Here is a 24,468-nt window from a genome sequence, read left to right on the forward strand (position 1 = left end):
TATTTTTTTTGTGTAGAGATGGGGTCTAGCTACATTGTCCAGGCTGGCCTCAAGAAATCCTCCTATCTTGGCCTCCCAAAGTGCTGAGATTACAGACATGAGCCACTACACCAGGCCCTATATATATTTCTTAAGAAATGGGGTATTGCTATATTGTCCAGGCTGGACTGAAACTCCTGGGCTTAAGCCATCCTCCTGCGTCTGCCTCTTGAGTAGCTGGGACTACAGGCACATGCCACCAAGGCTGGCTAGCTCTGATTTTGTTTTTTTAATTTAATTTTTTTGAGATGGTGTCTCACTTGTCACCCAGGCTGGATGCAATGGTGCGATCTTGGCTCATTGCAAACTCTGCCCAGGTTCAAGTGATTCTCTTGCCTCAGCCTCCAGAGTAGCTGGGATTACAGGCACCCGCCACCACGGCCGGCTAATTTTTTTTTTTTTTGTATTATTAACAGAAATGTGGTTTCACCATGTTGGCCAGGCTGGTCTCAAACTCCTGACCTCAGGTAATCCACTCGCTTCTGCCTCCCAAAATGCTGGGGTTACAGGTGTGAGCCACCGCCCCAGGCCTAGCTCCCTGATTTTAAATGCTAGCATGAAAAAATATATATATATTTTTTTAATTTTTTTTTTTGAGATGGAGTCTCACTCTCTCGCCCAGGCTGGAGTGCAGTGGCGTGATCTCAGCTCACTGCAACCTCCACCTCCTGGGTTCAAGTGATTCTCCTGCCTCAGCCTCCCGAGTAGGTGGGATTACAAGCACAGGCTACCACGCCTGGCTAATTTTTATATTTTTAGTAGAGACGGGGTTTCACCATGTTGGCCATGCTGGTCTCGAACTCCTGACCTCAGGTGATCTACCCGCTTTGGCCTCCCAAAGTGCTGAGATTACAGGCGTGAGCCACCACGCCCGGCCTAAATGCTAGCATGAAAATATCTTAAAGCACCGTGCAGAACCCACAAACCACTCTGCGGCTTCCAGGCAGCGTGCAAAGAGCCAAGCCGCACGGCCGGGGCCCCGCGTCCTGCCGACCCCACGCCTCACCTCCCTGCTGCGTCTTGACCTGGATGGGGTCCGAGAGGGGCCCGTCGCCGACGGAGGTGAAGGCGAGCACCCGCACGGTGTAGGTCTCATCCTCCAGCAGGCTGCCCACGGTGGTTAGCAGGCTGTCGTCCACGTTGTGCTTCTGCCAGTTGCCCACGGGGTGCTCCGGCTCCATGGTGTAGTAGACACGGTAGCCGCGGATGAGGCCGTTGGGCTCCACTGGCTCCTCCCACTGCACGATCATGGTGGTGGCGCTGAGCATCCGGGCTTGCACGTTTCGCGGCGCGCTGGCCGGGGCCTGCTCGCCCGTGCGGGTGACCACGGACTCGCTGGGGGGCCCCTGGCCGATGGAGTTGACGGCCGACACCCAGATCTCGTACTCTGAGTTGGGGCTGAGGCCGCCGATGCTGTAACGCGTCGTGGTGATGTCCTCTTTAATCTGATACGGCCCGTCCTGGCTCTTGGATTTATATTCAATGACGTAATAGGATACAGGGTCTGGGTTGCCCGAGTCCCACGTGATGGTGATGCTGGTGGCTGTGTTCTCGGTCACCACGGGAGTCCCGGGAGCTTTGGGGAGAGCTGTGGGCAGGAGGCAGCTGTGTCATGCATTGGGCACATTGGTTGAGGACCTTGAAGGCTGTGTGACTTTTCACCATTCAGTCACCTTCTCTGAGCCTTGAATTGCCCAGCAGTAATCATGGGCCTCATGACTCCTGTCATCATCTACAGCAAGGGGTAACAAACTATGGCCCAGGGGCTACCCAGTACCCATTTTCTTTTTTTCTTTTTTCTTTTGAGACGGAGTCTTGCTCCGTCGCCCACAGTGGCGCGATCTCAGCTCACTACAAGCTCCACCTCCGGAGTTCACACCATTCTCCTGCCTCAGCCTCCCGAGTAGCTGGGACGACAGGCACCCACCACCACACCCAGCTAATTTTTTGTATTTTCAGTAGAGACGGGGTTTCATCATGTTAGCCAGGATGGTCTCGATCTCTTGACCTCGTGATCCACCCACCTCGGCCTCCCAAAGTGCTGGGATTACAGGCGTGAGCCACCGCGCCTGGCCTTTTTTTTCTTTTTTCTTTTTTTAGACGGAGGCTTGCTTGTCACCCAGGCTGGGTGCAATGGCTTGATCTTGGCTTACTACAACCTCCACCTCCCGGGTTCAAGTGATTCTCCTGCCTCAGACTCCTGAGAAGCTGGGATTACAGATGTGCGCCACCACGCCCAGCTAATTTTTTTTTTTTTTGTATTTTCAGTAGAGACAGGGTTTCACCATGTTGGCTAGGCTGATCTCAAACTCCTGACCTCAGGTGATCTGCCCAGCTCGGCCTCCCAAAGTGCTGGGATTACAAGTGTGAGCCACCGTGCCTGGCCCATTTTATTTATTTTTAAAGACAGGGTCTGGCTCTGTTGCCCAGGCTGGATTGCAGTGGTGCAATCATAGCTCACTGCAGCCTTGAACTCTTGGACTCAAGCATCCTCCTGCCTCAGCCCCCTGAATAGCTGGGACTAAAGCCATGCACCACCACACTTGGCTAAATGTTTCATTTTTTTTTTTTTGGTAGAGAAGGGGTCTGGCTATATTGCCCAGGCTGGTCTCAAAGTCCTGGGCTCAAGCAAACCTCCTGCCGTGGCCTCCCAAAATGCTGGGATTACAGGCGTGAGTCACTGCGCCCGGCCAGGATCATTTATAACCAATAAATACCTGTTCAAAGAACAACCGTCCCCTTCCTAGCCATGAATGACTGACGCCAAGAGGGTAACTCAGAGGTGCTCCCATGCTGCCTCCCACCTGTGCCTGAAGTCGGGGATCGACTCCAGCCTGCCCCTCCACCTACGAGCCCCATGGGCCCTGCTCACATTTCACCGTGATCTGAGCAACCGCCTCGATGACGCCCAGGCTGGACATGGCCACGCAGGTGTAGTTGGCCGAGTCCTTGACGTCTGTGAGTTCCAGCACGTTCCGACCCACAGGCATGTCATCCTCGGGGGTCAGGTCCTCGGCCCCCTGCATCCACTTCACGTACGGCATGGGCGAGCCCACGGCCACGCAGGTGATGTTCACGTTGCCCCCTGGCATGATCTCGTGGCTCATGGGCAGGATGGAGAAGCGTGGGGCCACGCGGCGGACTGGGGAGGGGGCGGCAGCGGCGGCGGGAGGGAGATGCGAGGGGTGAGGTGGGGTGAGGGTGGGAGGGGAAGACAGGATGCGGAGGAGAAAAGAAAGAAAAGCAGGAAGGAAGGAAGAAAGAAGGAAAGAAAGAAAAAAAAAGAAAAAAAATGGAAAACCATTTAAATATAAACGGGGCTGGTTCTTCTCCCCCTGTTGATTTCTTTCCCCCCAAATGAAAAGAAAACAAAAGAACCAAATTAAAAAACCAAATTCCAACACAAAGAAACCAAAACTTCAAAGGAAGGTACTTCACAAACAATATATAGAGAGATATATCAATATATAATAGACATGAAGCATTATCTCATAGCAACAGGGTTTCATAGACCAGGATGGCTGGTCACAGCACAGATACGAACACAAAAATTTATCAGCGGTTTCTCATCTTTGCAGACAGCGGTGGCTTCATGGAGCAGCCCCTCCGATCACTCCTGAATAGGGGCATCCCCTTTAGGGAGTGCTGGAAGATTCCGGCTGCCAAGTGTCGGAATGTGGGTGGGTTAGGAGAGGGGGCAACTTCCAACCCTCCCTGGTTCTCTGGGGATGTGGCGGTCACAGGACAGTTGTTGAGGCCAGGAGACAGAGAGAGCCTGAGATGTCAGCCCCCCACTCCCCGGTGACTCTGGGCCCTGCCCACTTACCCCCCCACCCCAACCCGGCCCTCCAGGAAAAGATGAGAAACTCTAATGAAATTTTTGTGGTTTTTGGGTATAGAAACCCTTCTAAAAGCTTCTGTCAGATCTGACAAGTTTCCATCAATAGATGCAGCTCTGAGTCACAAACATCATGCAAAATAGGTTGAGAGAGAGAGAGAGAGCGAGAGACAGAGAGAGAAATGAGGGAGGAACTGCAGGGGGAAGATCTGGATTTTGGGGACCTCTAGTGCACACTTACGTGACACCAGAGGAGACGAATGAATGGGGAGAAAGAGAGAAGAATAGAAAATAGGGACAGAGAGCGGGAGGGGCAGAGAAAGAAAGAAAGAAGGGGGGGCCCACTTCAATGCTGCATATTAATTCTAGCAGATGTGATCCAATGTGACATGCCACATTGTCACATCACAGCCCTGGCGGAATAAATAGGATATTAATAATAATAATAATTGATAATAATAAACAAGGGAATGAACTTGAACGTTGAGAGAACAGGGACATGTTCTGTGCGTTTCTTAGCGGGGAAGTGGATGCAGCCTTCTCTCAAAGACCATGAAGGCAGCAGGATGCATTTCGGGGGCTCCGTTTTCGGAAGTCAGATGGGTTCCGGGGGGAAGGAGAGGAGGCTAGCGGGCACCTGAACTTGTAAAGAGCGCTGCTGGCCCACAGGGGCTGTATAACTGCTGTGGGAAGGACTCAGGTGAACTTAATAAATCCTTCCAGCGGGAAAAGGGGTTGTCCCTGGGTAACAGTCTCAGGTCCTAAAGAAGACTCATGGGTGCATCCCCAGCTTTGGATGGGTGAAGGAGTCTTGTTCAACTGCACAGATGATGGACTGGAGGCTCAGTTAAGATCTCCATCAACACCTGCCTCTGATTTTCATACGGGATTGGGGGGGGTGCAGCCTCAGGGGGTGGTCTCAGGGGGTCTGGTCTACGATGCTGAGGAGGGGGTTCAAGGGGATAAAGGGAGGTGGCCCCAAGTCCCTCCCTTCCAGCCTCAGTTCCTAGCTGGAAATCCCAACCCCTGCCTTCCTGAATCCGGGTGGGAGGCAAAGAGAAGGGGGGACGTCGGCAGGCGTGGAAGTGGGGTCTGGAAGCTGGCAGCCCTTCGGAAAAAGAAGCCCCACGAAAAGTCCAGGGTCGCGCTGGAGACAGGATGGAGTGGAGGGTACCGCTCCAGGGAACGAGTTGGGGCATGGGGAGACAGAAGGGCCATGCACACAGAGTGGAGGTGAGGGGCAAGGTGCCGTGAGATGAGGGGCGGGTGGCTTTCTGGTAGGGCTGGGTGGAGGGCGGAGGTGTGGAGGGAAGAATGGGGTCCGGCCAGCCAGCGGACGAGGTCCAGGCCAGCCGCCGGCACCCACAGCGAGGCACAGGTAAGATGCTGAGGCTGAGTTGTCATGGAAACAGAACACAATGGGGAAATGAACGTGGGGGGAGCTAATTATTCAAGGACAGAAAAACGGTTTTGACGTCCAAAACAAAACCAGGAAGAACAAATGAAATAACAAAGCAAAAGCAATTAAAAAAAAAAAGAGAGAGAATCTAAAAAACAAACAAAAAAACTCCCTCTGAAACAAAACACAACACCCAAAAGCAAGAAAAAAAAAAATCATGGAATGGGTGTGGGGCTGAAAATCGGGGTCTGAAAGGAGGAGGACTGTGGCTTCCCCAGGGAGACGCCCTCCCCCTGGCAGAACACAGGATCCGGCCTCCCTACCCAGCACCCAAGAGCCTTGGCCAAGGGTTTGGGGTGCCCACAGGGGTGGAAGCCTCATGGACAAAAAACCTTCGGAAGAAACCAACCCAGCCCGACTCAAGTCTCTCTCTCTAAAGCCCCTCTCAGTCCACTTCTCGACACCCTGCCTCTCTTAGGGCTGAGCAAGTTGGAGGTCCCAAAGCTGAAATCACATAGCAAGGTGAACTCCTCAAGGTCTCTGAATCCCATAGTAAACCTCTCCAGGCAGAGGTGGAGGAGCTGATGTGGCTGAATGAGCCCAGTGGCCTTGGGAAGGTCCCCCGTCCTCCTGGAGCCTCAGTTTCCTCATCTGTAAAATGGAGGGAATTGGGTATCCTGCCGAGAAAGGCATTAACCTGACTCGGGCAGTGCCTGGCACAGCAGATGCCAAACCCAGGCATCGAGCTGGTGAAGTTACCTTTCAGCCTCCCAGGGGCTGGGACGATCAAACAGCTTCTCTACCTTAAGGGAGTTCAGGGATGAATTATAAAAAGGAAATGGAGGCGGGCACGGTGTCTCATGCCTGTAATCCCAGCACTTTGGGAGGCTGAGGCAGGTGGATCACCTGAGATCAAGAGTTGGAGACCATCCTGTCTCTACTAAAAATACAAAAGTTAGCCAGGCGTGGCAACGGGCGCCTGTAGTCCCAGTTACTCTGGAGGCTGAGGCAGGAGAATTGCTGGAACCCGGGAGGCAGAGGTTGCAGTGAACCGAGATTGTGCCACCGCACTCCAGCCTGGGTGACAGAGCGAGACTCCATCTCCAAATAAATAAATAAATAAATGAAATGGAAACAGTAACAATTTCTACTGAATCCCCATCTTACTTTCTTCCTTCTAACAATTTTGAGAGGCAAACGTCCTTATGCTCATTTTGCAGATGAGGGAAGAGACTCAGAGAGGTGACAAGACTAGATGGAACTCACAAAAAGGAAGTAGTCTAGCCAGAGCTCAAAGCCAGACCGGCCTGGTTCCTGCCTCTCAGAGAAAACAATACTTTTCTCACCATAGTGAGTAACGAGGATTACAGCCAAGTATCAATCCTTGGCATCTAGCTCTTTCAAACTTGTGTGTCCTGACCCACTGGGGACACCAAAGAGGAAAAAGTACCCATCACCTATACCAAACTCCATGTAATGGCCAGTTGCCACTGGTTGAATAATATCCAGTAGCCATCATAATAAATGTCCAGAAGCCATCAGTAAAAGGCTTATACTCAAAGGAATTGTTGGAACATCAAAGGGAGTAAGATCTAGCTTTAGGATCAAAAGGTTAAGTGCCAGGCCAATTTATCTATTCTGTAAAGGTCAACATCTTATCCAAAAGACCCTGTTCCCGTTTGATCTTATCTTAAAATATCTCTCCATTAGGGATGTCATAATTTGCAAGGTACCTCTAACTTTTTTTAGAAGTAGAGACAAGGGGATACCTGTTGAATATGTAAAAGACTTGCAGTACAGAGTTAACTATAAATCAGTTAAATGTGGGAGGGCATTTATCAACAGCAGTAATTTTAGGGCTCACAATCCCCAACATGGCCGGCAACCATCAGTTAAATGGACCTGCCAATAAATTATAACGGCTCCTCTGACACCTAAGAAACTTGCCCACTTGCTTTCTCACCCGCCTCATTTGTTTCAAAGGGTGTGCTCTAGGAAGAGGGCTGGTTTGCCACGAATTTAAGGGAGGATCATGCCCATTGGCACTAGGTGGCTCAGATCTCCCCCTCCCTGGGGGCCTTGTAAGGCCTCTGGGCATCCTCCCAGCTGGCAAGGGCGGGTGACTGACGCTGTGTTCTGCCCGGTTTGGTGTTGGCACCCACCCACGTCATCTTTCCACCCCCGGCTGCAAGCTTGAGGTGCAGGTTAGAAAGTAAGGTGGGCACGGAGCCCACGGGACGGAGAGGCCCCGCGGGACCCCCGCCCCCAATTACCGACCTGAATGGAGGGTCCAGGCAGGTTATAAGGGGACCACACCAGCCTTGGTCCTCAGCACGCTCCAGCTGGCTCTGGTTTCCAGCTCTTCTCGTCACCGAGTAGCCGGGGGGTCCCAGCGGGGGGGACCCGCTTGGGCGAGGGGGTCGGGAGGGTGGGTGGTGGGGTGGGGGGGTGGCAGGTTGTGGGGGGTGGTCGCTTCAAACCCCGATTCACATGGAAAAACAACTCAAAAACCGTCAAAGCAACCAGGAGACGACCCCTCCCCCAGGCAGGAAGAGGCAGAAACACAAAAACCAAATAAGGGGGTTGGGAGTGGGGGCGAGGGTAAAGGGGAGGAAGGAAACTCAAAAGTGAGGTGATCTGGTTGAAGCACTAGGTAGGGAACCCCGACAGTGTCAGACATCTCAACGATTCAGCAAGCCGCAGCTCCAAGGGGTGTGGGGGTGGGGGGGGGGCTCTGCTGGGCATTTTGGGGTGGGAGAAGATTCTAGATACTTCTCCAAACTCCAAAATGAATATGCGGATGGAGAGGGCAGGGGAGAGATGCCAAGAAATTGTGCAGCCTCCGGGGGGTTTATTTAAGCTTAGATTACACCTGTCGGGGGGGGGGGGGAGGAAGGGAGGGGTTGGAAACATTTCTAATTCCATAGCCCACTTCTTGTCCTCTCCTTTGAACTCCAGCCTATAGCCCAAGGAGGGTGGGCACCGCCCCTCAGCCCACCTGCGTATTTTCTGCTACCCTTCTCCATCATTTTGCTGTGCCTCCTTCCCTCCCTCCCGCCTCTGCCCCCCACCGCCAGCTCCCTCCGCCACTGAGGTAGCGTGCAAGGCCCGGAGGGACCTGGCTGGCTCCCTGGCCCACGGGCTGACCAGCGGCCTTGGCAAGTCATTGGTATTTTGAGCTGGATGTTTGGATGCGCTCTAGATACTTTTTACTTTTTTTATTTTTGGTACCCACTCTCTCTTTCTCTCATTTCCTTTTGTTTTTCCCCCAGTTCTGGCCAATCCATGGACTTCCCTCACCACCACCCCCACACCTCGCTGTGGCCGCCGGAGACACGGGGCTTTCCAAATGACAAGGTGTAATCTAATATTCCCCTCACAAACTCCCTCCCCCAACAGAGGAAACAGCGAATGCAGAGGGTGTGAGGCAGGCAGCAGGCGAGAGGTGTTCAGAGCTCAGTGTTCCTGCAGAGTGACCCCCTCCTCGCCGCCCACCCTGCCCAAATGGAGGGACGCCTGCCTTCCTACCCCTGGAGTCCCCTCTCCCCCATGTGATGAGGGTGGGATGAGAAGGTCTGTGTCCTGATCTAATACTGTCTGCCCCTAGGGTCAAGCCAGCGGCCTTAGGTAGGGAGGCACGAACTAGGGAGCTGGCCAACACACCCCCACGCGAGCCTTTCTGGGAATATAGGAGGTGAGGGGTGTTCCAGCCCACCATCTATGTCTATCCCTGTTTTGGGGGGCCAGGAGGTAAGGGGAACACCTGGGGGTCACATCCATCAATTTTAGGGCTTGGGTATTGGAAATTTAATTTAAAAAACAATTTTTCCCCATAAATTTGCATACATGGATTGATCTCAAAAGGCCTGGGGACAGGTCACAAATATTGAAAAAGAAGACCTGGAAATTGGGCAATCTAGGCCTTGCTGGTGTCATGCAGCAGGTATTGGGTTCTTAGCTTAGCACTCGAGACTCTGCATTAAATTATGCCAGTCCCATTGGCCTCTTCTAAAACCTTGAAGATATCCTCAGTCCCTTCAAGGTAGAACATTGCTCCACTGGCAGGGTGCGGTGGCTCACGCATGCAATCCCAGCACTTTGGGAGGCTGAGGTGGGTGAATCACATGAGGTCAGGAGTTTGAGACTAGCCTGGCCAACAAGGTGAAACCCTGTCTCTACCAAAAATACAAAAATTATCCGAGCATGGTGCCAGGTGCCTGTAATCCCAGCTACTCAGGGGACTGAGGCAGGAGAATCACTTGAACCCAGGAGGCGGAGGTTTCAGTGAGCCGAGATTGCGCCACTGTACTTCAGCCTGGGCAACACAGTGAGACTCTGTCCAAAAAAAAAAAAAAAAAAAAAAAAAAAAAGGCCGAGTATGGTGGCTCATACCTGTAATCCCAGCACTTTGGGAGGCTGAGGCAGGTAGATTACCTGAGGTCAGGAGACTCGCTTGGCCAACATGGCAAAACCCTGTCTCTAACAAAAATACAAAAATTAGCCAGGCATGGTGGAGGGCAACTGTAATCCCAGCTACTTGGAAGGCTGAGACAGGAGAATCACTTGAACCCAGGAGGAGGAGGTTGCAGTGAGCTGAGATCACGTCAATGCACTCCAGCCTGAGCGACAAGAGTGAAACTCCATCTCAAAAAAAAAGAAAAAAAGAAAAAGAAAATTCCTCCTGATGTCTCCAGCTTTTTCCAAGTTCCCCTGGCATCAGACGGTGGCAAACCATTTACATGGGTCCTGTGCAGTATGTTTCAATAATGCTATGTTGCTAGACCAGGTGGTAAAGACACTACCTTTAGCCACCAACTCATACTCTAAAGGCTTAGAGTTTTAAAGAACCAGAAAAGAACATTCACAGTCAGAATATAATCCGATCATCTTCCCACCTTGTCAAAAGCCGGAGGAGGGAGAATTCAACTACAGCTGGGAGTGGAGCTGCCAGCTGTATTTTTAAAAAGGGACACAATTTTGACTTAAGCCCTTTGGATCCCAGAGATAAATTTCAGGAGGAGAAGGGCAAGTCTGAATATTTTACCCCCTGTACCACCCAGAGTCAGCCAAAGCTGGAGATTTGTCAGTTTAAAAAATAAATAAGAGTGAGATTACGGGTTGCATTTTTTCCCCTTTTTGCAATTAACTCCTATGACTGGCTGCTCTGGCAACAACGTAAATACTTGCAGCTTTCAGAACATGCCAGGTAGCCCATCTCTTCTGGTGGGCTGGTACTTATCTGCAAGGGTAGCCTTGTACTTAACATGGGCCTTTGTTGTCCCTTTCTGTGGCCACAGAACTTCCTCGGAAATGACAGTGGGGAAAATGAGAGTTATGGCTCTGGGGAGTCCGCTGATCTCATGGGGATGGGGTTGGAGCCAGGAGAAAATGAGATCATGAGATGAGCGAAAAATGAGGTCTGAGCAAATGAATTAGCTTCTGCCCTACAATTATTTTTAAGTTTCCCATATGCCATCTTATTCAAACAGTGGACATGTGAAGTACATAACAGGGAAACTAAGACCCACAGAGAAGGGAAGTGACTTGCCCAGATCATTTGCCTGAATCCTTTGTTTACAACAATCCTACTGGCAATGCTTGTTACACAGAGCACTTGACAAGCACTTAGTTCAATGAAATCCTTTCAACTACCCTGTGATCAAGGTTCATTTATGATCTCTACTGTTCAGATGGGGAAGTGGGGACTCCAAGTGGTCAAATGACTAGTTCAAGGTCATGTAGCCAGGGAGGGGCACAGACAAGACTGGAATCCAGGTCTGCCAGAGTCCAGAGCCTATGCTCTCATCACTTTCTGGGCTGTACTGCCCAGAAAGTCCAAGTGGTCTTCAGAGACCCTCTGTTCACTCAGTTCCAATGCACCAGGACCTAGCTTTGGTGGAGGGGCTGGGAGACCCCTTTCTCCCATCTTTTGGCACTGCTCTGAGGGTCAGCCTGGCAGCTCTTATGCTGGGTTAATAAGCAAATCTTACTGCATCTAAAGTCCTCTTGCCGACTTGGTCTGGAGATTTAATAATTGGCAAGTTTAGAGAAGATGGGTGAGGGACAAGAGGGGGAAAAGGTGATTCCAAAGTCTAGCTTCTGTCCTCAACATCGTCTAAATTGGGTAGTCAGCTGGGGTTGGTGGTTAAAAATCTACATGGATATTTTATTGGGGGGTGTTTTTTATTGGGAGTTGGAGTAAGACTCTCATGGGCGTGCCTTTTCTTGGGGAGGGGAGCAGAAGATGGGGGGTGTGCATCTCTGAAGATCTGCAAGAGTGAGAGACACACAGAGAGAAAGAGAGCTGAAAAAGAGAAAGAGAAGCAGAGGGAGAGTTGGGGAGGCAGAGAGAGCAGGGGAGAGGCTGTGTCCAAGGTTCCCCTGGGCTTTTTCCAGAATTCCACAGCTCTGATGCTCAGGTACTCAGAAAGTGACCATGCTGTGTTGCTGGACAAAAGATGCCTGTGACTGGGCTCAGAGTCTGAGAGGGGATGAGGGAAGCAGCCAGTGCTGCCTGGGAGGCAGAGGCATAGTGTTCTAGGTCAGATAATTGGCCAAGTCTTTCTTCCCAAGTCTGTCAGGCTACATTTCCTAATGGGCACTTCTGGATTGGTACCCAGACAGAATGCACAGTCATCACAGCAGCTGCCATTCTGAGTGCTGATTACACACCAAGTATGCATGGTCCTGTGAAGATGGTGCTGTTATTGCCCTCTCCCCTCATTTAAAACTGACCACAATCCGTATTTGGAAATGTCACTAAAATGAATAAGAACTCAAAATGCTAGTGCACATTCAGCAGTACTTCAAATGCCTGGGTTTGGGCTTATTTGGGAGTGCAGGAGGCAGTTTCACTCTGAGGCAGAAGGATGGGAACACGCCTGCTTAAGCTTCCTTCTAACATGGCTGCCTGGAGGCAGGGAGCTGAGTTACTACCTCTGGGGAAAGAGGGGCTGGCCAGTGAGGTCAGGAAAATTGGGCTGCTCTCTCCACACACCCCACCCATGTTCTGACCTCCTGCCATCTGTCTGTGCCACCTCCCTTGTGCCCTTGTGCCTAAGTGGTCACTTTCTGCCCTGGCATCCCAGCTGTGGGACCCCTTCTGCCCTCCTGGATGATAGCTGGGACAGGAACACTGGCTTTTAAATCACAATGCGTTTGGAGAACAACCACAGAACAGCTCAACCCAAGAAACCAAAACCAAATAGCACAGACACAAGACAGAACCAAAGACAAGTCGCTTTGGGGGAGAAGAGGACCAGGTGAAGGGAATGGGAGGGGAAAAAAGAACCATTTGATTGTTCCCCCCAAAACGAAACAAAACCAAAGAAAAAAGGAAAAAAGAAAAAAAAAGAAAAAGGAAAAAAGAAAACCAAAAGAGAAAAACGGAACAGAAGACGAGAAACACTCCAACAGAAGGCGTTGGGAATTCACCAAACCAAACTGACAAGAGAGGCATGCAGAGAAATTTTTACATTCTCCCAGCATGCATCAGGCCCAAGTTACCATGACGACGAGGAGTGCAAAAAACTTAGCAACAACATTACCAACGGATGCAGAGGCGACCATAATGCAAGCATCGCATGTGTGCGGCCGGCCCTAGGCCGGGCTGGGCGCGGCTGAGATTTTCGTGTCTTTCTGGGTTTTGCTCTCGCTTGGTGGTTTTTTTTTTTGTTTAGTTTGCTTTGTGCTTATGATTCATATTCCATCTTTTAAAATTGTTGTTCATTTTTCTATTTTTTTCCGTGTGCGTGTCAGCGTGTGTCCGTGTGGTGTCTACATGTGTTTCGTGTGTGTGCGTGTCATTTTCAGAATGTAAAAATGTGGGTAAAGAAAGTAAAAAAGAAAAAAACACACCAACCTTCTCGAAGCTCTGAGGGATGTAAAGGGGGTTTGATGCGGAACACAATGACATGGGAAGAAGAGAAAAAATAGGGGAGATACAGAGAGTAAAAAGAGGACTTCCCAAGGCTAAAAGCTGCAATAGTTTGTTGTTTTTTTTCTTTAAACCAAAAAAAAAATTAAAATTAAAAAATAAAAAGAACAGCAATGACCTTTTTGACTTTTCTCCACTCTGCCCTCGACATACAAGATCTACTACATTTGCCTTTCTCCATTCTTTTCTAAGCTTGATTCTGGAGCATCTAAGACCCAGGCAAAGATGGGGAAGCAGAACCTCACCCCCTCAACTGCCCCCAAGAGGATGGAGGCTCATGCTGGGGACCCCACCTCTGGGGGATGAGGACACAGAAGCCCCCCCTCCCTTCTTGCACCCTCACTAAAGGCCCCACCCGGCTCCCTGCCCCACACCCACTGTCCACACTCTTTTGAGCCCTGCTGGATTTACAAACCCCCATCCCAGGTGTTGGCAGAGAAATAAGCAGGTTAGGTGAAGACCAGTCAGTTGGAGTCACGAACGCATGACAACTCACCAGAGGTGCCGTGACAGCGGATCAGACGTGCCCCTACCCACCACCCGTCCATACACCCACATCCCCATCCCCTCCCCCTCCATGCGACCTCCTCCTCAGAGACAAAATGCAAAACCCCAGGTCCAGGACCAAGGAGTCACTTCAGGGCCAGCGGGTGCTGTGGATGGTGGGGACGAAGGTGGTGAGTGAGGGTCTGTGGGTAAGGGATGAGCCACACGGCCTCCTGGATGGAAAACAACTAGGGCTTGGCACTTCACATGGGGCAAACTGTGGCCCAGAGAAGGATGTGATCGAGTCAATTATACAGTGCTAACTGGGGCAGCCCTGGGGATTGAATGGCGCCCTGGCATCCTGGCAGAAGCTGTTTCTACCACAAATCTGATCAGAAACAGCTACTAGGAGGTGAAAGGGAGGAGGAGGAGGAGGAGGAAGACTGCAACTTCTGAAAAGACCCAAGAGCCAACACACGAGATAAGAGGAGGCCAACGGAGGCATCTGGGGGCAAGGGAGCCCCCCTGGCACCTTGGAGGCAGCACCACGGGACCCACAAGGAAGGAAGCTTCCTTGGGGCAGGGGAGCGGGGAGGTGCTGGGGCGAGGCCCCCACGCTGCTGGGCATGACTGAGTGGGAATTGGAAACCGAGAGCAACAAGCTTCGCTGGGTGCCGTGCCTGCCCCAGCTCGGTGCAACTACTGAGCCCCCGGGTGCCTGTGCCCGCTGTGGCCCCAGCCTCCCATCGGCCTGGACTGTCCTTCTCCGAGAGTCACTAGGAAGAGGCAGAAGGTGCCGGGCTCCGGATCAGCTGGTGGGGGGCGGGGGTGGCAGCCTCGAAGACCCCTCCCCAACTTCCAGATTGAGGGCCCTGTATTGGGGGGGCAGTGAAGCGGGGAGCTACGAGGCCACAAAGTTGGGAGAAGCAAAGCCAGCACACAGCACGGGAAGGCACGACACACCACAGAAGCCAACTCGGGTGGGCAGGCGGGTGGGGTGGGGCGGGGCAGAGGCCTGCAGGCTCCCCTGGCCCTGTAGGCCCAAGACTGACCCCCTCACCCTGCCCCACGCCTTCCTACCCCACCATCACTGCCTCCCCAGCGCCCTGCTGCCCACAGGGCATCTGTCGCAAGGCACGAGGAAGGGAATTTAAGCTGCCCCCATTCTACAGGCAAGGAAACTGAGGCCCAGAGAGGGACGCCGCCTTAGCCAAGGTCCCACCGTGACCGGGGAGGGGCCTTCCTGCTTGGGTGTGCAGGGGACGGGGGAGCCCGGAGGCAGTGAGCCCAAGGAGGGAGGGGGATGGGACGGGGCGGGTCCCTGCCTTTGACCTGGACACGGCGTTCCCTACCTCGCACGTAGAGGTTGGCAGGTGAGGAGTAGCGCACACCGGCACTGTTGGTGGCCACACACTCATATTTGCCCTGGTCGGTTTCCTCACTGCTTTCAATCTGCAGGGCTCCTGTGGGAAGAGGGGAGAAAGCTTGGTCCGTTAGAGGGGTGCCCAGGAGTGAGCAGGGAAAGCTGTCCCACCAGAGTGCTCTCTGGCCTGTCTCCTGTGCTGGCTGGGCCAGAGAGGCAGGTAAGAGGTGAGAAAACCTGGAAGCCCCAGCTCGGCCAGGCCTTGTATAACCTCCACCCCCACATCTAGCCCCACCAGGGCCTGGACACACCAGATTCCCCAGCAAATTCTCCACTCACAGTGGAAAAGCAGCTGGTCATGAGACTGCTGCTTCATGACTGCCAAGTTGAATTACAAAGCTGGAGAAAAGTGTGTTTGAGAAAGCACTAAGTGATGCTCTCCCGGCCAGAAGGAAAGAGTGGGTTGGCATTCACAACTCATAACCATCATTTGATAGATCCAGGGACCTGAGGGGGCCCACCACAAATCATGTGAAAATTCAGGGAGCTGGTGGTTGCTTTGTTTCACTAAGTGCCCATGAGTAAATGAACATGGGTCTGGGTTCCTCAATTGTGTTTGGAATCCTAGTCCTCAAAGTCCTCAACGCCCATAAGTAAATGGAGACAGGGTTGTACTTCTTCAGGTGTGTTTGAAATTTCAGGATTAGGTTATACCCTGAGACAGCTAAAGTTAAAAACGTTGAGGCTGGTGTGTATCAAGTATGTTTGAAATCAAAGCCATGAATCCAAGCCTTCTGGCCTGAAACTGATTGAAGAAGAGTCAGAATTTCCCCATGTATTTTAAGTCATCTAAGTAAAACTCTGAATTTACCTGCTTGTATTTAAAACCATAGGCCTGAAGTCAATATCCTGGTGCTCATGAGTAATTGAATGGACTTCTTCGAGTGTGTTTGAAATTACGGTCCTGGACCCAATTCTATGATGCTCATAGGTACACAGGATTAGATTAAATTTTCAAAAGTATTTGAAATCAGGGGTCTGGTTGAAAGCCTCTTATACTCACAAGTAAAGTTGAGGCTAAAATGCCCCAAGCCTGGATCAAAGAATTTGTTAGTCATGAGTAAACAAAGATATAAAGAAGAGGGCAATTTTTCAAGCATATTTAAAAATCACAGGCCCAAATCCAAGGTCTTGGTGCTCATGAGTAGATGAAAATAGGACTGATTCCCCCTCAATATATTTGAAATCACAGGCCCAAATCAAAGACTTCACTTCCCATGAACATATAAGAATGAATGAACCTTCTCAAGAATATCTGAAATCACAGGCCTTGATCAAACACTACTGTGCCCATGAGTAAATGAAAATGAGGCCAAGATTTCCCCAAAGATATCTGAAACCACATGCCTGAAACAAGTCCCTCATTTTCACAAGTAAATGAAGCTGAGTATGTCTGAAATTATAGGCCTTCATAAAAATTTGAGTGCCCACAAATAAAAAATAAGGCAAAAGTTTCCACATGTATGTTTGTAATCATAGGCCTGGATCAAAGTCTTTATTTTCATAAGTAAATAAAACTTAGTGTAACATATCTAAGTATGTTTGAATCACAGGCCTGGACCCAAGTGCCTGTCGACCATGAGTAAATGAAGACGAGTGAATGTCCCCAAATGTGTTTGAATCACAGGCTTCGATCACAGCCTATGGCACCAGGTGTCCAAAAATCCAGACTAAGCTTTCCAGCCTTGTTCGTGATTATCCCACAGAAATGACACGGACCCACAGATTAGGGGATTCTCTCTAGAGGTCATGGATAAAGATTCTGCCCTGATAGAACACTGCCTATTCTCCCTTGACCTCGAGGTTCTGGGAAGCAGGCAGTATCTCCATCATTAAGGAGGCCCAGAGAGGGTCAGGAGACTGCTCTAGGTCACACAGCATTTGTAGCAAAGGTAGGGCTGGACACTGATTCTTCCCCAGGGTTCCCATTCCGGCCTTCTCTTGGCTCTTCTCTGAGGCAGCAGTTGGGTGGGGGGTAAGGGATGGAGCAGACCGACCTGAGAGCGCGTGTCTCTATGTGTCTTTGGGTTAGAACCTCCAGATCAGAAAGAACTGTGGAGCTGGAAGGCCCACTTTGCATGTTGGTTTTGTTTCTTTTTTTTTTTTTTTTTTTGAGATGGAGTCTCTGTCACCCAGGCTGGAGTGCAGTGGCATGATCTTGGTGGCTCACTGCAACCTCTGCCTCCCCGGTTCAAGTGATTCTCCTGCCTCAACCACCTGAGTAGCTGGGATTACAGGCGCCCACCACCACGCTCAGCTAGTTTTTGTGTTTTTAGTAGAGATGGGGTTTGACCATGCTGCCCAGGCTGGTCTTGAACTCCTGACCTCAGGTGATTCACCTGCCTCGGCCTCCCACAGTGCTGGGATTACAGGTGTGAACCACCACGCCCAGCCTGCATGCTCATTTTAGAGGTGGCTAAACCACATGGGGCTCCCAGCACTCTGGGGGTCTTGCCAGGTAGGGTCCTTCCCGGAGGGGGAGAGAGCTCCCTGCCTTCCACAGCCAGGTGACCTGAGGAGTCACCTCGGCCACATTCAGCCCCCTGGCCACAGATACAGACACAGACGCAGAGACCGGACTAACACTGGGCGGAACGAAGGTGGTGGCAGGGTGGACACGCATGGAAGGGGGCCTGGGGGCAGGCCCTGTGGAGCCTGAGGGGCTGAGTGGGCAGCGAGAGCGAGCGTGAGTGGGTGGGTGAGTGAGGAGCCTCTTACCTCGAATCGGAGTGCTTTCTGTAAGGGAAGCAGAGAGAACCAGGTGAATGTCACAAGGCGGTCGTGGGGGGGCCGGGGGGCCCCAGGGAAGCTGGGCTGGGCCATAAGCCAGGCCTCTGCACTCTGCCCCAGGGAGGGGAGCAAGCCAGCCCTGGGCACACGGACCCTGCAGGCTTTGCTGAGGAAGCTGGGAGAGGTCTCCTAGGAGCAGGGTGAGGTCTGAGGGCTTGTCAAAGCAGGAGGGCTTCCTGTAGAAGGCAGGAATCTCTGGGGGTGGAGGGATGGAGTCTAGAAGCCTCTCTGGACGGGTGAGGGGCGTCTCTATGCCCAGGGAAGGTCTGTCAGCCTGGCCCTTTGGTGGCCTTCCCTCTGGGCTGAGGGAGGGAGGTTCATGACCCCCCCTTCCTTCTTTCCTTCTTAGGGAGCCCAGCAAGGGACTGCTTTCAAGTCCAGACTAGGAGGGGACAAGAAGCAACAGGAATTATCTTGTTAGAGACAGGGAGGGGGGTGGGGTTAGTGCCCCAGGACCGGGCATTAATACAGCCAAGAAAGGGTGTCACAGACAGGCCGAGTAGGAGGGACGGGGAGAGACTGGCAGCCTTCTTACCAAGAGGAAAAGAGGAAAGACCTGTTTATCTGGGCCTTGGAGGCAGGGATGGTTAACTGCAAAGCAGGAAAAGGTGGCTCAGGGCTGGAACGTTACCCTCTCTGCTCACGATCCAGGGAGAAGTTTTGGGACCCTTCTCTCTGCTGCTGATGGCGGATAACTTGATAACTCGGATGGCTGGGGCCAAGAAGATCCCAAGACCTCGATCTGCCAGGAGTGGCCAGACACGTGAAAAAGCAGCTCCTTCTGCGTGGCCCAAACCCATTTTACAGATGGACCAACTGAGGCTCAGAGGGGAATCTCTGAGGTCCCATCATGAGGCAGGGGTGGCACTGAGCCTAACTCTCCGGCCTCCTGGGCTGAGGAGCTTCTGGCCTGAACTTTTCGGGGTCCCTGTATTATCTTTTGAGGTGTCCTCGTGAGGCCACTCTGCACCCTTTACAGGGGAGCAAATGGAAATTTGCCTAAAGTTACACCCTGGAGAACTGGAACCCCAGTCAGTGGAAACCCAGGCTGGCCTTTGCTAGGACACTGGGATGACGATGGTGGAAGTCAGGGTTAAAGAAAGTCTTTTCAGGTCGGCCCAGTGGCTCACGCCTGTAATTCTAGCACTTTGGGAAGCCGAGGCAGGTGGATCACCTGAGGTCAGGAGTTTGGGGGACCAGCCTGGCCAACATGGTGAAACCCCGTCTCTACTAAAAATACAAAAATTAGCCGGGTGTGGTAGCGGGTGCCTGTAATCCCTGCTACTCAGGAGACTGAGGCAGGAGAATTGCTTGAATCGGGGATGCAGAGGCTTTAGTGAGCCGAGATGGGGCCACTGCACTCCAGCCTGGGTGACAGATTAAGACTGTCTCAAAAAAAAAAAAAAGAAGTCTTTTCAAGTTGGCCAGATCACTCAGGGCTATTCTATCAAGTGGGAACAATGGATCCCTTAGCCATTAAAAGGTGTTCCGCTTCCCACCCTGACGGAGATGAAGGGACTGATAGCATAGGCTGATATCAGTCACTCTCACTTTAGTATGAATTACTTCCTGATATCAGTCACTCTCACTTTAGTATGAATTAGTCCCACAGCTGATTTCAGGAGATTCAGGCTGAATGCTGAAAAAAGTGGATGAGAAGTGCCCAGTAGCAGCTAGGCTGGAAAAATCTCCACCTCACGCCCAGCCCCAGCCCCAGCCCCCAAACTTCTGTAATTAAATCCTTTTCCAGCAGGGCTAAGGCCAAGAAGAAAGTGCGGGAGGAAATTTTGTTAGGTACGAAGTTCCACGAGCCCGAGGATGCCTCTGAACCCCCCTCAGCCTCTACTCTGAGGTCTGCCCGGCCCCTTGTGGACTTGGCTCTTTTCCTCTTTTCCTTTGGGTTTCTTTCTCTGCCGCACACTAGTGTCCAGCTGGGGAGGGCTGAGGGGCCGGTCGTGGGGAGGAGGGAGAGGGCGTTAGTAAACATACCAGGCAGAGTGGGTCACAGTTATCATCACAGTGGCTGTTAGTTTGGTGAGGAGAAGGGGGCAGAAGGGGCACAAAGGGGATGGGGCGTTAGTTGTTGACGTGGTGATGAAATCAGACTTACCAAAGGTTTCTGAACGTTTACAACAGGAGGGTAAGAAAAGAGAACAGGAACATTAACAGGTGGTTATGAAGAATCCTGTGTCCTCATCGAGGAGGCGAGGGTGGGGGAGAGGAGGGGGACGCTCAGAATAATAATAATAACATTTCTTATGGTTCCTAAAGTGGTTTATGTTTACTGAGACCTAGCAGGCGCTAGACATTCCATCCTGGAGAGGTCACCAGAACACAAGGAAATAGGCATGTTTTATGGGGAAACTGAGGCCACCGCTCCCCCACCCCGCCCCCCACCCCCGCTTGCAGAGGCCTACAAGCTGCAAACATCTTCAGCCAGGCTGGGAGAGGGGAGGCGATTTGTCCCCCCCAGTGTGAGGTCTGAGTCTCTCCAGGGAAGAGATTCTGGGCTCCACGTCTGATCTTTTTTGGGGCTTAGTTTTCACTAAGGAGGAGGAGCAGAAAGTGGAGAAGGGGTAGGTAGGCTCTTTGGTGGGGGGCAAGTATGGGCAGTGAGTGCGGGGCGCTGGGGATGATTCCGGGAGGGACTGCTGCGAGACAGGCTCCGTGGCGGGATCCTCGGGGGAAGGGGAGAGAGAAAGCAAAAAGAGGTGTGTGTGGAGGTGCAGGGTGATCTCAACAGTGACCTGAACGAAGGCAGGGCGTCAAGCCTGACACAACTGAAAACAGTAAATCCGTGACGCAGACACACATGCATGTGCAGCCACACGTGTGCTCCCAATGTATGGAGACACATCCCCACCACGTGTGTCCCCACGCACGACCGCTAGGGAGGTGCGGGCTCAGAGGCGCGTGCGCGGATCACTGCCCTGTGTGCACAGGCACGAGAGTGACTGCAACGTGGGTGCACGTGTGGCCGAGATGCAGGCGGATACTTTGCTCCGGGCGGGGGAAGGGAGGACCGTGTGTGACAGCAGCCAGGCCTGCACACCTGTGCCCACACGCGGGCGGCAGGCCAGGCCAGCACAGGCAGCCCAGACATGCACACGTGGACATGTCGTGAAGCGGGGGGACGACACACACACAGACACAGCCCCCCAGACAGATGGACCCGCAGATGGGCCACGTGGGTGCTTTGTGGAGACACAATGGTGGAACCGCCCGTCTCCAAGGCTGTCTGTCCCAAGGTCTCCCTAGCCCAGACGAGGCCTGAACAGACAGGCTGTCTGTGCCCCATTACAGACCTGAAGCCCCGCCATCACCTCTGCTTGTCTTTGTCCCATGATGTTCTTACTGCTCAGCCTTGGAGACTCTCTCCCTGTAGTGTTCTATGGCTCCCCATCACCTTACTTGTCACCTCTGGACACCTGCCATTGCCTTACACAGCTTCCACTACTCCTGCCTCTCTGGGCCCCACTGTATTCTCACTGGATGTGCCTACTGCTTCTGTAGAGGATATTCTCTGCCACCTTCCATAGCTCCCTATTACATACCCACTGAAGCTGGTCTCCCCTTGTCACCCTCCATGGCTCACCGACACTTCTGCCTGTCTGTCTCCCATTGCTTGGGCACTGCCGATACCCACCATCCTTGGCGGCTTTCTTTCTTTCTTTCTTTTTGGAGACGAAGGTCTTGCTACGTTGTCCATGCTGGTCTCAAACTCCTGGCCTCAAGCAAGCCTACTGCCTTGGCCTCCCAAAGAGCTCAGATTACAGGCATAAGCCACTGCGCCCAGCCCCCTCAGTGGCTTCCTATCACCCACAACTGTCTGTGGGTGGCAGTTGTGATCTCACTGCCTGAGTACGGGAGACACTCTCCCCGCCCATGGCCCTATGTAACTCCCCACCCTTGTGCGTGTCTGCATCCATTATATCTTCACTGGCCAGGTGTTGAAGCACTATTCTTCTACCACCCTCTACAGCTTCCCAGTACTCATGCCCATCTGTGCCCCCTAATATCCTCAGTGTGTGACTTTGAAGACATTTGCCCCCACTCCCCCGGCGCCAACGCCTGCCACGGCCGCACACTGTCTCTGTCTGTTCTCCAGTAGTCCCCAGAGCTTGGGGCCTGGAGATGCTCCCCATCCCTGCTGCCCTCTGAGGTTCCCACGTCCTGTCAGCCACCCTCACTCACCCGATCGCAGCTGTTTGATGCGTCCATTGCTGGCACTAGGATCCACGGGCAGGAAGTCCTTGAACCAGGTGATCTCGGGGTCAGGGTTGCCGCTGGCCGCACAGAGCATGGTGGCTGTCCGTGTCCGCTCCACCACCTTCAACTGCGGGCCCATGTCGATGTTGGGGAAGCCGGAGGGCAGCTGGTCCTCTGAGGGCAGAGACGGGAGAGAAATGGGCATGGTTCTGAGCACTGCACGGCCACCCCGGAGCCTGGGGCTCAGGGACGGCCCCGCCACGGGTCCAGCTCCTCCCTGGCTGCGTGACCTCAGCCCTGGGTGCCATCCTTTACAGCCAGTTCTCTCTTTTTTTTTGAGACAGGGTCTTGCTCTGTTGCCCAGGCTGGAGTGCAGTGGCACGATCATAGCTTACTGCAGTCTCAACAATCCGGGCTCAAGTGATCCTCCTGCCTCAGCCTCCTGAGTAGCTGGGACTACAAGCATGCGCCACCATGCCTGGCTAATTTTTAAAATTTTTGTAGAGAGGGGGTCTTGCTGTGTTGTCCAGGCTGGTCTCAAACTCCTGGCCCCAAGCAATCTTCCCACTTCTGCCTCCCAAAGCACTGGGATTGCAGGCATGAGCCCCTGCACCTGGCTGGGTCCCTCTTCTGTACAAGGGGGAGGCTTGTGTGAGGGAGCTGAGCAGGCTAGAATGATATTTCTCACTGGGGGGTGACTGCTGCCCTGCGAGACATTGGGCGATGTCTGGGGATATCTGAGGTTGTCACGACTTGGGGGTGGGTGCTCCTGGAATGGACTGGGTGGGGCTGAGAGATGTTCTACACCCTGCTACATATTAGCACAAACCTGGCCCCAGGGTCCACAGTGCTGAGCGGGTTCATTTACAGCAGCCTGAGGACACCTTTCTTTTTATCTTTTAAAAAAATTTTAAACAGATATATATATACATAAATCAGCTGGACGTGGTGGCTCATGCCTGTAATCCCAGCACTTTGGGAGGCCGAGGCAGGTGGATCGCTTAAGGCTAGGAGTTTAAGACCCAGCCTGGCCCACATGGTGAAACACTGTCTCTATTAAAAACAAAAATTAGCCGGGTGTGATGGTGCATGCTTGTAATCCCAGCTACCCGGGAGACTGAGGCAGAAAAATTACTTGAACCTGGGAGATGGAGGTTGTGGTGAGCCGAGATCACGCCACTGCACTCTAGCCTGGGTGACAGAGCGAGACTCGGTCTCAAAAAAATCAAACTAAAACTAAAAATAAAATATATAAAATATAGAGATAGGGTCTCACTATGTTGCCCAGACTGGTCTCGACCTCCTGGGCTCAAGGAATCCTCCCACCTTGGTCTCCCAAAGCACTGGGATTACAGGTATTTTACAGGTATGAGCCACTGTGCCTGGCCCAGAGGACACCGGTTTTTTTTTTTTTTTTTTGAGATGGAGTCTCACTCTGTCAGCCAGGCTGTAAGGCAGTGGCATGTACTCCACGCCCGGCTAAGTCTTGTACTTTTAGTAGAGAAGGGGTTTTGCCATGTTGGCCAGGCTGGTCTCGAACTCCTGACCTCATCATCCACCTGCCGTGGCCTCCCAAAGTGCCTGGATTACAGGTGTGAGCCACTGCGCCCACCTACCTTTCTAAACATAAACTACACTGCTCCCCTGCTGTACACCCTTCTGTGGTCCCGCCACCCTCAGAAGGAACTCCGTCTGCTTGCCCGCTGGGGGCCCCTGCCACCTTCCCTCCCCTTTTTCTCTCTGGCCCAGTCACCCTGGCCTCCACGGCTCTCAAAGTCATCAAGCCCCCTCCCTTGGGTCACCTGTTCTGTTCCCTCCGCCTGGAATCCCCGTTCCCACATCTGTCTACTGATCGGAACACCACCTGGGACTAGCTCCAACTCCCTTGCTCTAAATGCCCCCACACTCCTCACTGTCCTCTCTGCAGCAGGGAACTCTATCTGTAACGGTGCATCTGCGTCACCATGGCATCCCTAGCACCCAGCGCAGAACCGGGCATACAGTAGGAGCTCAATCAGTGAACAAACAACTCAATCCTGGTTGAGCACTCAATCCTCCAGCACCAGGTGAGTGAGTGGCACCATGTCTCCAGTGCTCGGTATCCCACTTGGGTGGTGAGGTTCTAGCTCCCCTCCATGGTAAATGGAGACCGGTGGTGATGTTGGGGCGGGAGGGGGGCAGATAAGGAGGAGAAACTCAGCTCCCTGGGATCTCCTGGTCCCAGAGCTCCCTGAGCGGTGGGAACGTGCTTCTGGGCTGAGGTGATGAGGTGAGCCGGCTAAGTGACGGGCTGCCTTGCATCCAGGGTGCTCCACAAACCAAGATGGGCCGGCTGTGGGGGCTCACAC

General features: G+C 52.6%; 1 protein-coding gene across 7 annotated transcripts in view; it reads right to left on the reverse strand.

The window, feature by feature from the left end:
* The window catches only part of PTPRS (protein tyrosine phosphatase receptor type S), a 133,213-nt gene that overhangs the window by 36,366 nt on the left and 72,379 nt on the right, over positions 1 to 24,468 (reverse strand). For 5 of the 7 annotated variants that reach the window (XM_055251319.2, XM_055251317.2, XM_055251316.2 and 2 more), the window contains exons 5-8: positions 22,106 to 22,294; positions 15,051 to 15,161; positions 2,912 to 3,181; positions 1,046 to 1,627 (exon numbers count right to left, since the gene is read on the reverse strand). In XM_055251319.2, coding sequence (XP_055107294.1) covers positions 1,046 to 1,627; positions 2,912 to 3,181; positions 15,051 to 15,161; positions 22,106 to 22,294 — 1,152 coding nt within the window. Of the gene's footprint in view, positions 1 to 1,045; positions 1,628 to 2,911; positions 3,182 to 13,137; positions 13,150 to 15,050; positions 15,162 to 17,839; positions 17,858 to 20,021; positions 20,031 to 22,105; positions 22,295 to 24,468 lie in introns of all 7 variants that reach the window. The other 2 variants (XM_055251313.2, XM_055251318.2) reach the window with 2 other exon arrangements.

This window comes from Symphalangus syndactylus, chromosome 17, assembly GCF_028878055.3.
Source record: "Symphalangus syndactylus isolate Jambi chromosome 17, NHGRI_mSymSyn1-v2.1_pri, whole genome shotgun sequence".
In the NCBI taxonomy this organism is placed as follows: domain Eukaryota; kingdom Metazoa; phylum Chordata; class Mammalia; order Primates; family Hylobatidae; genus Symphalangus; species Symphalangus syndactylus.